Genomic DNA, 12,458 nt, shown 5'->3' on the forward strand with positions numbered 1-12,458 from the left:
TAAAAAAAATAAATCAATATGCTAGGTGTGCCTGGGTGGCTTCGTTGGTTACGCATTTGACTCTTGGTTTCAGCTCAGGTCACGAGCTCACCGTTCGTGGGCTCGAGCCCCGCATCGGGCTCTGCACTGACCGTGTGGGCCTGCTTGGGATTCTCTCTCTCCCTTTCTCTCTGCCTCTCCGCCCCTCTCTCTCTCAACAATAAATAAACATTGAAAAAATAAAATAAAATAAAATAGCCAACATGCTGAAGCGGCACATTGTGGGGCGGCCTGCCCTCGGTCCGTCTGTGATTGTCCCAAGCTCTGTTTTATTCAGGTGACCTCACTTTCATTTCCTGGATGTTCAGGAATTCACATATCAACCAAACCTGAAAAACAAAAGCTAAAGTTAATTCTGGCTCAGGCTAGGGAGAAACAGGAGCAGAAGTGCCTCTTCGTGTTAAACACAGAACGAGACTGGGTTATTACAGGGTTTTGGGGGAGGTAAAATTTAGGCAGCACTGAGAGGGAGCGGTGTTTGAACGGGCTCACGGCAAGGTGGGCAAGTGAGCGGAGAATTTAAACACCTGGCTAAGCCCGAGAAGGTCCTCAGTGCCGGCCCTGGGATTTGGCACATAAACCCCAGGGAAAGTGTGAGTGGGCCACCCCGGGTGTGGCCCTCTCTGGGTCAGCTCAACCCGCAGGAGCAGATCCCTTCAGGCAAGTGTGGAACATTCCATCTTCACGCATTTCTTATCTGAATCCCTTCCTTTCGTTCATATTAAGTAGGCCCAAATGCCTGTTTACTCCGCAATGTCTTCTCCCTCAGCATTTCCATGGTTTGAAAGACATTTTTGCAGCATAAGTGGGTTTCCTTTCACGTCGCCTTCCCGTTACGGTGACGGCATCATTGAGTTGTTTGGACATTGTGCGAATAACTCATAGGGAAGCTAAGACCGTAGGAACGTGCCAGGCACTGTCGCAAGTGTCCTTCCCTGAGGTGTCTCATTCGGTTCTCTCACCAACCCTGGGAAGTCAATGCAATGATTATCATCTTCATTTGTACAGAGGAGAAAACCGAGGCACAGAGAGGTTAAGTGACTTGTCTGGGGTCACCCAGGAAGTAGTGGACCAGAGGTTTGAACCCAGGGCAGCTGGCTCCAGGATCCGCACCCTGTTGGGTGAGGGACACTACCTAGGGACCCACTCCATCACCACACCCCCCCCCTTCCTAGCTCGGGCTATGAAGGGGGCTTTCCAGATGTTTCTTATCAAAAAGGGGTGTTGGGTGTGTTCGGGGTGAGAACAGCTGACCTATTTCATGGAGTGTTCTTCGTAATCTGCCACCAGGGTCCTGCGTCTAAGGCAGAATTGGGATGGGGTCAGCTGTGTGGCAGGGGGCAGGAGACGGGCAGGAAGGAGTCGGCCAGGTGAGGCCCTCCGATCCCCACTGGCCATGATCCCAAGGATTGTTTATGCTCAGACTCTGCCTCTTTCCTCCTCCTCCCTGAGGGGCGGGGATCTCCTCTGTGGAAAAATACCCAGCTGGGCGAGCCCCAGTGAGAGGGAGGAGGCGAGGGGAAGGGGCTGGGACTCACAGGACCGACTCTTTTCCCCTCTCGTGATTGCTGTTTACTGGGTCGGGTTCTGGGAAAGGGCCAGATTGCATCAGACAGGGCCTGGGGAGGACACGTGGCCTTATAAGTTGGGGCCCGTGAACAGGGAGGTGTCAGGAAACCAGACACAAACAAAGCGTTGGGAGACGGCAGGGAGACAGCAAGGGAAAGTCAGGTGTGATGGCCACCTTCCCGCAAGCAGCCAGCCCGGCCCAGCAGCCCCCAGGTCCGGAGGACGAAGACCTCAGCCTGGATGAGTATGACCTCTATAACCTGGCTCCTTCTTACCTGGGTAAGGTCTGGCCCGGTCACCTTCCTGGTCCCTTACCTTCTACCCCCACTCCCCCCCCCCACTAGGATTCCTCCTTGGACTCCTCCCCACCCCCCACCCTTCTCTAACCTGTTCCCTTGACCCCTCCAGTCACCCCTTCCAACCCCTCTTCCCCTTAGTGCTGTCCTGCTCAGCCCTGGGACCTCACAGGCCCCTAGAATTTGGGGCAACAACAGATCATGGGGGCCCCTCATTTCACAGATGGGGAGACAGGGGTTACAAGTGCCCCAAAGCTATATGGTGACCACTCTCCAGTCCGCTTCCTCCAACCTATGCTCTTTCCACCCCACACTCCCAACTCCCTGCCTCTCCTTGGATGTATCAGGCCTCTGTCCACCTCACCTCGGCCTCTTGACTGGTTCCCAGGAGCAGGAGGTCGGAAAGGTCGCAGCAAGAGAGAAGCTGCCACCAACACCAACCGCCCCAGCCCCGGTGGCCACGAGAGGAAGCTGGTGACCAAGCTTCAGAACACGGAGCGGAAAAAGCGAGGGGCACGGTCTTGAGGCAGAGCTGGAGGTAAAGAGTCAGGGGTAGACGTCCCTCTGCCTCCAAAGGACATGCCTGAATGTGTGTGGTCAGGTGGGGAGCAAGGTTCCAAGAACTGTCGTCTTGGGGTGCCTGGGTGGCTCAGTCAGTTGGGTGTCTGACTTCAGCTCAGGTCACGGTCTCGCAGTTCACGAGTTCAAACCCCTCATCGGGCTCCGTGCTGACAGCTCAGAACCTGGAGCCTGCTTCGGGTTCTGTGTCTCCTTCTCTCTCTGCCCCTCCCCTGCTCACACTCTGTCTCTCTCCCTCTCTCAAAAATAAACATTAAAAAATTAAAAAAGAAAAAAAAAGAACGATTGTCTCAACATAGAATAAAATGAGACACACATCGGACTCTGAGTTTCCTGGTGGCCAGAGCAAAAGGGGAAACACAGAACCTTTGCAATTGGAGGGAAATTTGGTTTACGGAGAGGGTAACAGAGGCCCAGAGAGGATAGGGTCCTTCTCTGGAGACCCAGAGCAAGTGACCGGGAGAGGAAGAGTTAGAACCCAGAATTAGAACTGTCACTCTCTTTCCTTGCCCCAGATGAGGCTACAGCACGGATACCACACAGCGATGGCGACAGGACTGCGGAGAATTGGCACCTGGGGGAGGGATCCAGGCCTGCCTGCCCTCCCACTCCACCCCGGGACTTACCCTACCTGACTAGGCTCTGAGGGGCCACCAAGCCCCAGAAAAAGGACAAGCTAGGGGTGGGGAGCAAGACAAAGGGAATGGAGAGGCAGTGTCACGAAAGATACCCCCCACCCCGAAGGAAAGACACCAAAGAAACGGGAACCCCTTAAGGGTGGCAAGGACAATAAACAAAATTCAGCAGTTGCAGCCTGTGTGTGGAATTTTGTCCCCCCTCCCTCTGTGTGGTTTTGTTTGTTTCTTGTCCCTGCCTGCATATGTCTGCCTCTGCATGAACCAACAAGAACGGTTTTTGTCTTGGGTTATATGTGTCTGGGAGAGGGCGTCCCCGGTTTGGTAGGGACGGGTAGAGGCCAGCCTGGCTGCTTTTGTTTTATTTTGGTGCGCAGAGGTTTTGGCAAATGTGCCTCTGTGGTCTCTTAGGAAATGCACGGAAATGTCCTGTTTCCTTGTCATGCTGCCTGTGAGAGAAGCCCCCTCCCCAGACCCTCCCCAGCTCCTCTCCCTTTTCAGAATAAACAATCTGACTGATCATGTCATTTTCATATAAAACCACCTTTTGAAGTGACTGTTCTTTATGGTGCCGTCTGCAAAACGGAGAACACCGAGATTTAGAACATGAAGGGACTTGCCCCAGGTTACTCGGGGGCTGCTGTACTGAAGTCTCAAAACGGGATAGAAAGTTCTCTCTCTGTCACGTAGCAGCTCCAACAGTCAGTACTCTTGGGCTAAAATGACAACTTGACCACGTCAGGGATTCCAGCTACTTTGAACTCATTGTTCCGCCACGCTCCAAACATGGCTTCCACTTTGGGGTCCACACTCGCTGCTTCGGCGTCTGCCACCAATCAGATCTGCATCTCAACCCGTGGAAAGGGAGTGGGGGAAGCCACACCAATTCATTTTGAAGACCATGACCTAAAAGTAGAATACGTTACATCTGGCCAGAATATAATCGCATGGCCACGCCCAACTACCGGAGAGGTTGGGAGACATAGTATTCAGGTGCTTAGCCACGTGTTCGCCAAAACTTGGGAAGGGCGGGGGTGTGAATACTGGGGAAAAAACTGGCAAGAAACATTTTCCACCGGCAGACTCAGCACAAGGCAGGGGGGTGGGGTGGGGAGAAAAGCCCTAGGTCTGGTCCTGGGCAAAGCATTTTTCTTTTTCTCCTGCCCTTCCATATAAGCCCTAGGCTGCACAACTTGGAGGCAATTGTTCTTAGTTAGGGACCTAAGAATATGAACAGAGGAAGGCCTCAGCCCAGCACAGATCTGGTGTGTCAGCTTTAGAAAATCATGGCAACAGCCCCCAGGTAATTGGGCTACTACTCTGTGACAGGTGTTTTACAGGCACTGTTCCATTTAACCCTTACACTAATCCAATAGGCATAATGTTATTTGATCCTATTTTACAGACCAGAAAACCGAGGTTAAGAGAAGTTAGGTAATTTGCCCAAAGTCACACAGCCACAACTTGGAGGAGCTGGGATTTTGAACTTAGGTCCGTCTAATTTTTGAAGTCCGGGTCTTTCCCTTTTTACTATATGCCTGAGGATAACCTGTACGACAACGTGGAATCCTAGATGTTAGTTCATTTCTGGTTAATTACTACTCCTTCTGAGCCTGTTTCTTTTCCTGTCAAAAGGTCTACTTCAAAGGAGAAAACAAAGGCTGCAAAGCGCTGTGTCTGAGGCCGAACGTGGCCACTCCCTGTCTTCTGGGTCCTTTGACACTTTGCCAGGAGGCCCCATATGCTACCCTCACTCCTGGCCTGTGATTGGCCCTCCCTGGCCTCGCCTTACCTTGGCACAAACTCTGCCTGGGAGGCCTTTACGTGGCTGTTCCGGGAACCAGATAATTCTTGGAATCACTGAATGTTTGGATCTGAAAGGATCCTGGATGTTAGAGCCCCACTCTGCCCTTCGCGGAAGGGAAAATCAAGGCCTGATGGGGCAGGGGCTAAAACTCATACGAAGACTGGGGACGCAGTCAGGACAAGAACCTGTTCTTGACTCTACCTGTCCAGAACACCCCTCTACTGTTCCACCCACCTTTTACCCCCCTTTTTTTTTGGTCCCCTAGTTGCATGTAATGTCTGTCTCCTTAGTTTCTAGGGGTCCTCCTGAGAACAGAGGGATGACTGACTTCTATTTCCCCTTGGGAGCTTGCGGAAGTTTCCCCACCAGGTTGCCACAATTCTAAGGATTCCCAGCTCCTTGCCGAAAATCTGGAAACTCACTACGGGGTTTGCTTCACCAACACCTAGTCCTCTTCTGCCCACTCAGCTCTCAGGGCTGTGTATTTTTTCCAATTTCAAAAGCACCCAAAGTTGATTTTAACTGGCACTCCTTAAAGGTAATGCCAGTACTAGGAAGAGTCATGGCCACCATCATTGATGGTCTGCCTGAGGCTTTTCCCCGCCTCATCTTTCACACAGCACTTTCTTGATTTCTGCCCTACGTGCATTTAGGCTATACCATTGTTTGCCCAGAATTTTTCAAATTACCTCCTTACCTTTTCCACTCAAACGCACTTTAAAAGGAGACTACATCACCACCCAAACTGGAAAACCACAATCACTTGTCATAACTCGAAGATCGTAGAAAGACACCTAATATCACTTCTTTCAGTCCACCTGCGCACACCTCGGATGGCCTTGTGTGCTAAGGGTCACGGGCGTTCACACTCGGAGAAACACGGGTTGTTTCGGAGCCAGATGCTCCGCCAGGTGCTCTGCATACATGGGAGAAGGCCGCCTTGTAATCACCCGGTCGCAGGTGCGTTAAAGACAATGGCTGCCTGGCTTCCCCTCCCAGAGAGTCTGATTTCGTTGGTCCGAGGTGAAGGCCGGGCCTTGGGAGTTGGGAGAGTGAGTCTAACGTGCAGTGAAGCGTGAAGGCGTCAGGTGCACGGGGCTTTTGTCTCACACTGCACTTAACAAATAGGGTCATCACTGCAAGCACTCCCAAGCCACACGCCCTCCTTACCGTGGGGCCTTGCCACCCTCCTATCGAATGGGAGACGGGGGACTGTGCTCCTTTTGAACGTGGGGGGAACTTTGCTCTCTGGGGTTCTTGGAGTGCAGTCACCCTGCTGCAAGAAAGTCCGAAGCGACACACGCGGAGACACGACATGGAAAGGCCACGTGCTGATGTCATTCTGGTCTTCAGCCCCGCGGAAGTCCCAGCTGAAAGCCATCCTCCGGCTCCAGACTGTAAGTCAAAGGAACCCGCTGACGATTTCCAGCCCCAGCCGCCGTGTCACCTCTGGCATCTGTGTCTTCCCGGATGAGGCCCAACAACATATTGGGGCGCCAGAGACAAGCCAGCTCTAATTCCCCACCCACGGACGCAGCGTGTGACCAAACGGTCATTTCACAGCCTGACGTTTCGGGATGGTTTGTTACACGGCAATAGTGACTGGAACAGCCTCAGGGTCCCCCGGGCCCAAGTTCAGATCCCGTCTGCAAGTGGGGCTCGAACTCACAAATCGTGAGATCATGATCTGAGTCGAAGTCAGACGCTCATCCGACTGAGCCTCCCCGGTGCCCCAGTTTATCCTGCACCTTAATTTCCACATCTGTAGACAGGAGATGAAAAGTACACCCCCCCCCCGGAATGGTTTTGAGGAGGAAATGGAGTCTCTCAAGCACTTAGCAGGGCACCTGACCCAGAACAAGACCTTAAGGAACCGGCAGAGAAGCAGACACAATGGGCTCTGGACCCAGACTCTGTGGGTTCAAGTCCCTGCTCCCTCATCCTCTGTGTGACCTTGGGCTGCTTACCTGACCTTTCTAGTCTCAGTTTCCCCACGTGTAAAATAGGAATTCCAGTAACATTAAGCACGGGGTCCTTGCTGCGATTAAGCAAGGAAGTGTTGCAAAGTGCATAGTAAGCAGCATGTAAGTGCTTGATTAAAACAGTGACCCGGAGACAGAGTTCCGGCGTGCAAGAAATGCAATCTATTGTTTAAGTTGATACACAGTGCTCCTTTTCTGCTGGCAGCAGGTGTCTGATGGGGTCAGTTTGCCCTCCTTTCTCTCTTTTCTCCAGGGTTGATCAGGAGCAGAGCTGGGAAGGGGCGTGGAATGCTTGGTACATTGCCATCTGCCACCGCGTCCCTGCCACTGCCCTTCCTGTCCTTTCTTTTCTTCTTTTATCTTAATGTTCATTTATTTATTTTGTGAGAGAGCGAGCACAAGCAGGGGAGAGGCAGAGAGAGATAATCCCAAGCAGGCTCCACGCTGTCAGCACAGAGCCCCATGAGGTGCTCAAACTCATGAACCATGAGATCATGACCTCAGCTAAAATCAAGAGTCAGATGCTTAACTGACTGAGCCACCAGGCACCCCCTTGTCCTTTCCGTTTGTTGTTTAAGATCAACCCTCACAGCCCTGCTCTTTGTGTGCTCCGGGCCACCTCCCACACCTGGGGGCAGGGATACATCTGGGGCCTGTCCTCCACTGGAAAAGGGGGCACAGTCCCTTCCGTCCTCAGATCTCTCCATACTGTTCAAAACGAGCGTGGCCTGGACCCTGTGGGGACACGCCAGTTCTAACTTCTCCTCCTTTCCTTTTCAAATTGCTTCCCTTCTTCCCTGACTTGGGGAGTACCTTAAAGTTGGCCCCACCCCCACCCCATCCACCTTGCTATTCGGGTCGCTGCGATCCTCTGTGCCTTCAGTCCCCCACGGCTGTTGAACTAAAAATGAAACCGTACTGACATCCCTTCGCCGTAGCAATGAAAGCCACATGGCCCTCACTGACTTACCAGGAATGGGATGAGCATCAAAGGAGATGTGGGGAAACTCCACCTTGGTTTGTGTACAAAAATTGCACGGTGATGGATGGTAACCAGTGATCACTGGTGGGCGATCACTCTGTAGTGCATACCAACGTCGAATTATCACGTTACACCTGAAACTTACATGTTCTACACCAACTTGACTTCAATATTATTCAACCACAGCAATTATTATTTTTTTAAATATATATATTTTTAAGGTTTATTTATTTATATTTGAGAGAGGGAGCATGAGGGGGGGAGGGGCAGAGAGAGAAGGAGACAGAATCCCAAGCAGGCTCCACACTGTCTGCACAGAGCTGGATGCGGGGCTCAAACTCACAAACATGAGATCATGACCTGAGCCGAAACCAAGAGTCAGACGCCCAACCAACGGAGCCACCCAGGTGCCCCGCATGGTAATTATTATTATCACACTTTGGCAAATGCCAAAGTCCTGTGGGAGGGCAAAGGCCTGGGTTATGGGTTCACTGGCAGTCACAGGCTGAGCTGGGAGTAGACTCGGTGTGCTGATTCCCACATCCAAGCTTTCCAGAGAGCTCTGTGGCCTTCAGGGAGTGCCAGGCTGGAGAAAGCAAAGAAGGAAGAACAACCCATCCCCAGAGTCCCTGAGCAAGCAGTCTGCCCCACACAGGGGTACCTTTCCCCAGGGGCCAGACACTACGCCCAGGTCTCTGACAACTAGAAGCACTTCCTTTTCTGTGTAAAAGAAGGTACACTTTTCTTTTTTCTTTTTTCTTTTTCATAATTTTTTTAATGTTTATTTATTTTTGACAGAGTGAGACAGAGCATGAGCGGGGGAGGGGCAGAGAGAGAGAGGGAGACACAGGATCTGAAGCAGGCTCCAGGCTCTGAGCTGTCAGCACAGAGCCTGACGCGGGGCTCGAACCCACGAACCTCGAGACCATGACCTGAGCTGAAATCCAACGCTCGACCGACTGAGCCACCCAGGCGTCCCTATGCTTTGCTTTTCTGATTACAAAAGCAGTGAATGCTGTGGAATCAGAAGATGAGCACCATCCCCTTGGGTTCAGTCCTCCTGACTGAACACATCCTCCCTCTAACTTTTGCCTTACATTTGAGTTATAAAATTGAAGTTCATTTGTAATCATTTCACGGAATGCTTACACCAGCTCTGTGCAGGCTTATCCTGTTCTCTCTTTTCTGGAGAACTGGTTTGGAGAAGTTTTGTTGGAGTGTGTGTGCGTGTGTGTGTGTGTGTGTGTTTTACTGTTTGAGGAAATAATCATTTATTCCTTCGACACATATTTATGGAGCCAGGGAATATTCTAGAAGCTATGAGTACAACAGTAAACCAGTTCTCTTCTCATGGAGCTCACATTCCAGTGGGGACAAACAATAAAAGTGAACAAACAAAAGAATTTCAGCAGGGTGTGTGCAATTTAAAATGCCTCAGTTGCGGGGGGGGGGGGGGCACCTGGGTGGCTCAGTAAGTTGAGCGTCCCACTTCGGCTCAGGCCATGATCTCGTGGTCCTTGAGTTTGAGCCCTGGGTCAGGCTCTGTGTTGACAGCTCAGAGCCCGGAGCCTGCTTTCGGATTCTGTGTCTTCCTCTCTTTCTGCCCCTCCCCACTCATGCTCTGTCTCTCTGTCTCTCTCTCGCTGTCCGTCAAAAATAAAGAAACATTAAAAAAAAATAAAACACGCCTTGGTTAGGGAAAGCCTCACTGAGACGTGAGGGCCTTTAAGTGAAGACCAGAAGGAAGTTAGGGAGTCATTTGTGCTGAAATTCCTCTTTATTAAAAGAGCACATAGTACCCATCTAACATACTATGCATTTTGCTTACTAATTTATTGTCTGGGGTTAGGGGAGGTGACCGCTGGCAGCCAAGAAGCCCGAAGCACTAAGGGCAGGGGCTCAGTGACCAGAGGCAGAAGGCAGGGCCTGGGCTGGGTGACCTAAGTGTCCTCTCTTCTGCTTTCGCTGACCCCTCCTCCCCTAAGCCTGGTGCTTTGGGCCCCTCCGTGGAGCAGGTGCACTGCCCTGGGGAGTCTCCTAAAGGTGTTCTGGGGATGCCCTCTCCGTCACCATCCTCCTTAACATGCTTCCCCACTGCCCATTTGACACAGTCCATATTCTTGAGTGTGGTGTTCAGACCCCAACCACCCGCCCCTCAGGCTAAGTTCTTCTTCAGGGCTGGTCAAGTAGGTGCACAATAAACATTCGCGGACGAGTATGTCAGGACTAGTCTCGCTTCACAGCGCTCTTTTTACTGGGGACGTTTCTCCTCCCGCCCCGTCCTGTCAGAATCCTACTAATTCCCAACAATCAGTGTTGCCTTCCAGAGTTTTCCCCTGTCTGATCGCCCGACAGAGTTGACCCACCCCACAACCTCACGGGGCAAATATAGTCCTCACCCCCATTTTGCAGATGCAGAAACCGAGGCTGAAAAGGAACGCGATTCGCTAGGTCTGGGTCAGAGATTCTCACCTGCAGGAAGCTTCCTCTGTTTCTCACGAGAACCACCCTCTCCTCACCCCGAACCCCATGCTCCTCTGTACCTCCTGCTGCACTCTGGCCTATTTTAGGGCTGTGTTGACGTCTGCTCCCCCTTGAATGAGAACGGTGTTGGAGTCAATATATCTGCTGCTTCTATAGGAGTTGTCTGGGCCTGCCCTGCTCTCCTCCTCTGGGACCGGGCGGTCAGTTGGATTCTGGGGCTCAGACCAGCAAGGACAGCGGTGAGGGCACGAGGTCCTGACCAGCAATCTCTGCGAGAGGGTCCTGGGAGCAGGGCTGGTCTATCACCTGCAGAGGAGAGTGTGAGCCAGGATGGGGGTCCGGGAGGTGGAAGGGGCACGGCCTGACATAGCTGTGACCTCTGACCTCTACTCCAGCTTCCCCTCTGGCAGCAAGGGCCCTGTCTCCCTTGGGAGACACCCCCCACCCCTCTGCTCCTGAGGGTTTCCTGGTATTTATAGAAAGCTTGGAGTGCATATTCCTACTCCCGGACAGGTGAGAGGTTCTGGACTTTGGGGGAATGGCCATGAGATTCCTGGTGGGATGTGTGGAGCCCCGGGGGGGGGGGGGTGGCTGGGAGGCTCCCTGGGTCCCACCCTCTCTTATTTGCCCCTCTCCTCTGCCTCTTTCAGTGTCACTGTTTCCTGCATTCTTCTGGCTGTTCATCACAGTCACCCTGGCAAGATCCTTGGTGCAAGGGAACACGGAGAGGACCCTAGGGTGGGGGGGCCGGGCCAGTAGGGCTCCTGGCACTTTCAGTGAATGCAGGAGGGATCATCTCTTTGTCAAGATTGAACCCTGGGGCGCCTAGGTGGCTCAGTGGGTTAAGCATCCGGCTTTGGCTCAGGCCACGATCTCACGGTCTGTGAGTTCGAGCCCCGCGTCGGGTTCCACACTGACCGTGCAAAGCCTGCTTGGAATTCTCTCTCTCTCTCTCTCTCTCTCTCTCTCTCTCTCTCTCTCTCTCTCTCTCTCCCCGCCCCCCCCCATGCTCTCTCTCTGCCCCTTCCCCACTTGCACCTGTGCTCACGCTCTCTCTCTCAAAAATAAATAAATAAATAACCTTAAAAAAAAAAAAAGTTCAAACCCTGGCACCATTTGGAGAGGAGGCCTCAGGGGTAGGCCTCTTGCTATCTTTTGCTCCTGAGCAGGGTTTCTGTTTTCTGGCCCCTCTTCCTTTTTCTGTGTCCTCCGCAATTAGAGGCCGTTGGTGCCAGTGATCAGGAGCATGAACTGCCACGGCTGTAGTGGAATTGAAATTTGCTAAGAGACTATAACTTAAATGTTCTCACCAAAAAAAAGGGGGGGTTGGGATACGAGGTGATGGATTGTTCATTAACGCCAAGGGAGAAACACATTCACGGTGTTTACACGTATCAGATCAGCACCTCGTACACTTTAGCTTATAATTTTATTTGTCAATTAGACTTCCATAAGGGGGGGGGAAGGATGTGGCCTCTCAAACTGTTCTGTTTTGATTCAAATTTCAGTCCTGCTACTGTTGTGTTATCAACCTTGGTTTCCTCATCCGTAAACTGGATTGTTTTGAGAAATATACGAGTTTGGGCGTGTAAAGCCATTAGAGCGATGTCTGATGTATAGAGAAGGTTCAAAATGCTAACCGCTCTGCTAGGCAGTATAGTATAAGTGGCTAAGAAGACCAGAGGTCCAGGGTTCAAGTCCCAGAGCTGCCGCTTACTAGCTGGGTAACCTTGGGCACAAAGCCTTAACCCCTCTGGGCCTCAGTTTCCTCTTCATATAATGAATATAAATAATAATGCCTCCAGCATAGGGATTCCATGAGCCAGTAGTTGAAAAGTACCTGGGCACATAGAAGCATTTGATTACATTTTATATCACTTTAATTTGTATAATTTTATAATTATAATATAATTTTAACTTTATTCCATTCAGTATAAGTTCCGTGAAGGCCGAACGTTCCATTGGCCCCATTCGCTGCTGAACTCAAATATCTGGAACAATGCCTGGACATACCGAGTTGGCGCTCGGTAGATATTGACCAAGCATCGACTCTGTTTTCACGTTGTCCTTTCTACCTGAAACGCT

The 12,458-nt window shown here is 51.6% G+C and overlaps 1 protein-coding gene and 1 long non-coding RNA gene across 2 annotated transcripts; one reads left to right on the forward strand and one right to left on the reverse strand.

Moving 5' to 3' along the window:
- The first annotated feature begins 1,623 nt into the window (after positions 1–1,623).
- On the forward strand, positions 1,624–3,295 carry NUPR1 (nuclear protein 1, transcriptional regulator). Its single transcript, XM_003998723.6, has 3 exons — positions 1,624–1,887; positions 2,293–2,442; positions 2,999–3,295. Exons 1-2 carry the CDS (start codon positions 1,776–1,778, stop codon positions 2,427–2,429), a joined length of 249 nt encoding a protein of 82 aa, XP_003998772.1. The 5' UTR covers positions 1,624–1,775; the 3' UTR covers positions 2,430–2,442; positions 2,999–3,295.
- Positions 3,296–3,642: 347 nt separating this feature from the next.
- LOC123382574 lies at positions 3,643–6,633 on the reverse strand. The gene is made up of 2 exons (XR_006591142.1): positions 5,623–6,633; positions 3,643–4,024 (listed from the first exon to the last, which is right to left on the reverse strand). It is a non-coding gene; the product is annotated as an uncharacterized LOC123382574 (long non-coding RNA).
- Positions 6,634–12,458: the final 5,825 nt, after the last annotated feature.

This window comes from Felis catus, chromosome E3 (assembly GCF_018350175.1).
Source record: "Felis catus isolate Fca126 chromosome E3, F.catus_Fca126_mat1.0, whole genome shotgun sequence".
NCBI lineage: Eukaryota > Metazoa > Chordata > Mammalia > Carnivora > Felidae > Felis > Felis catus.

Bases quoted from the DNA above. Each gene is read 5' to 3' on its own strand.
- NUPR1 (XM_003998723.6), top strand. From the start codon at position 1,776: ATGGCCACCTTCCCGCAAGCAGCCAGCCCGGCCCAGCAGCCCCCAGGT. The intron at 1,888-2,292 runs GTAAGGTCTGGC...ACTGGTTCCCAG, and splicing joins CCTGGCTCCTTCTTACCTGG to GAGCAGGAGGTCGGAAAGGT.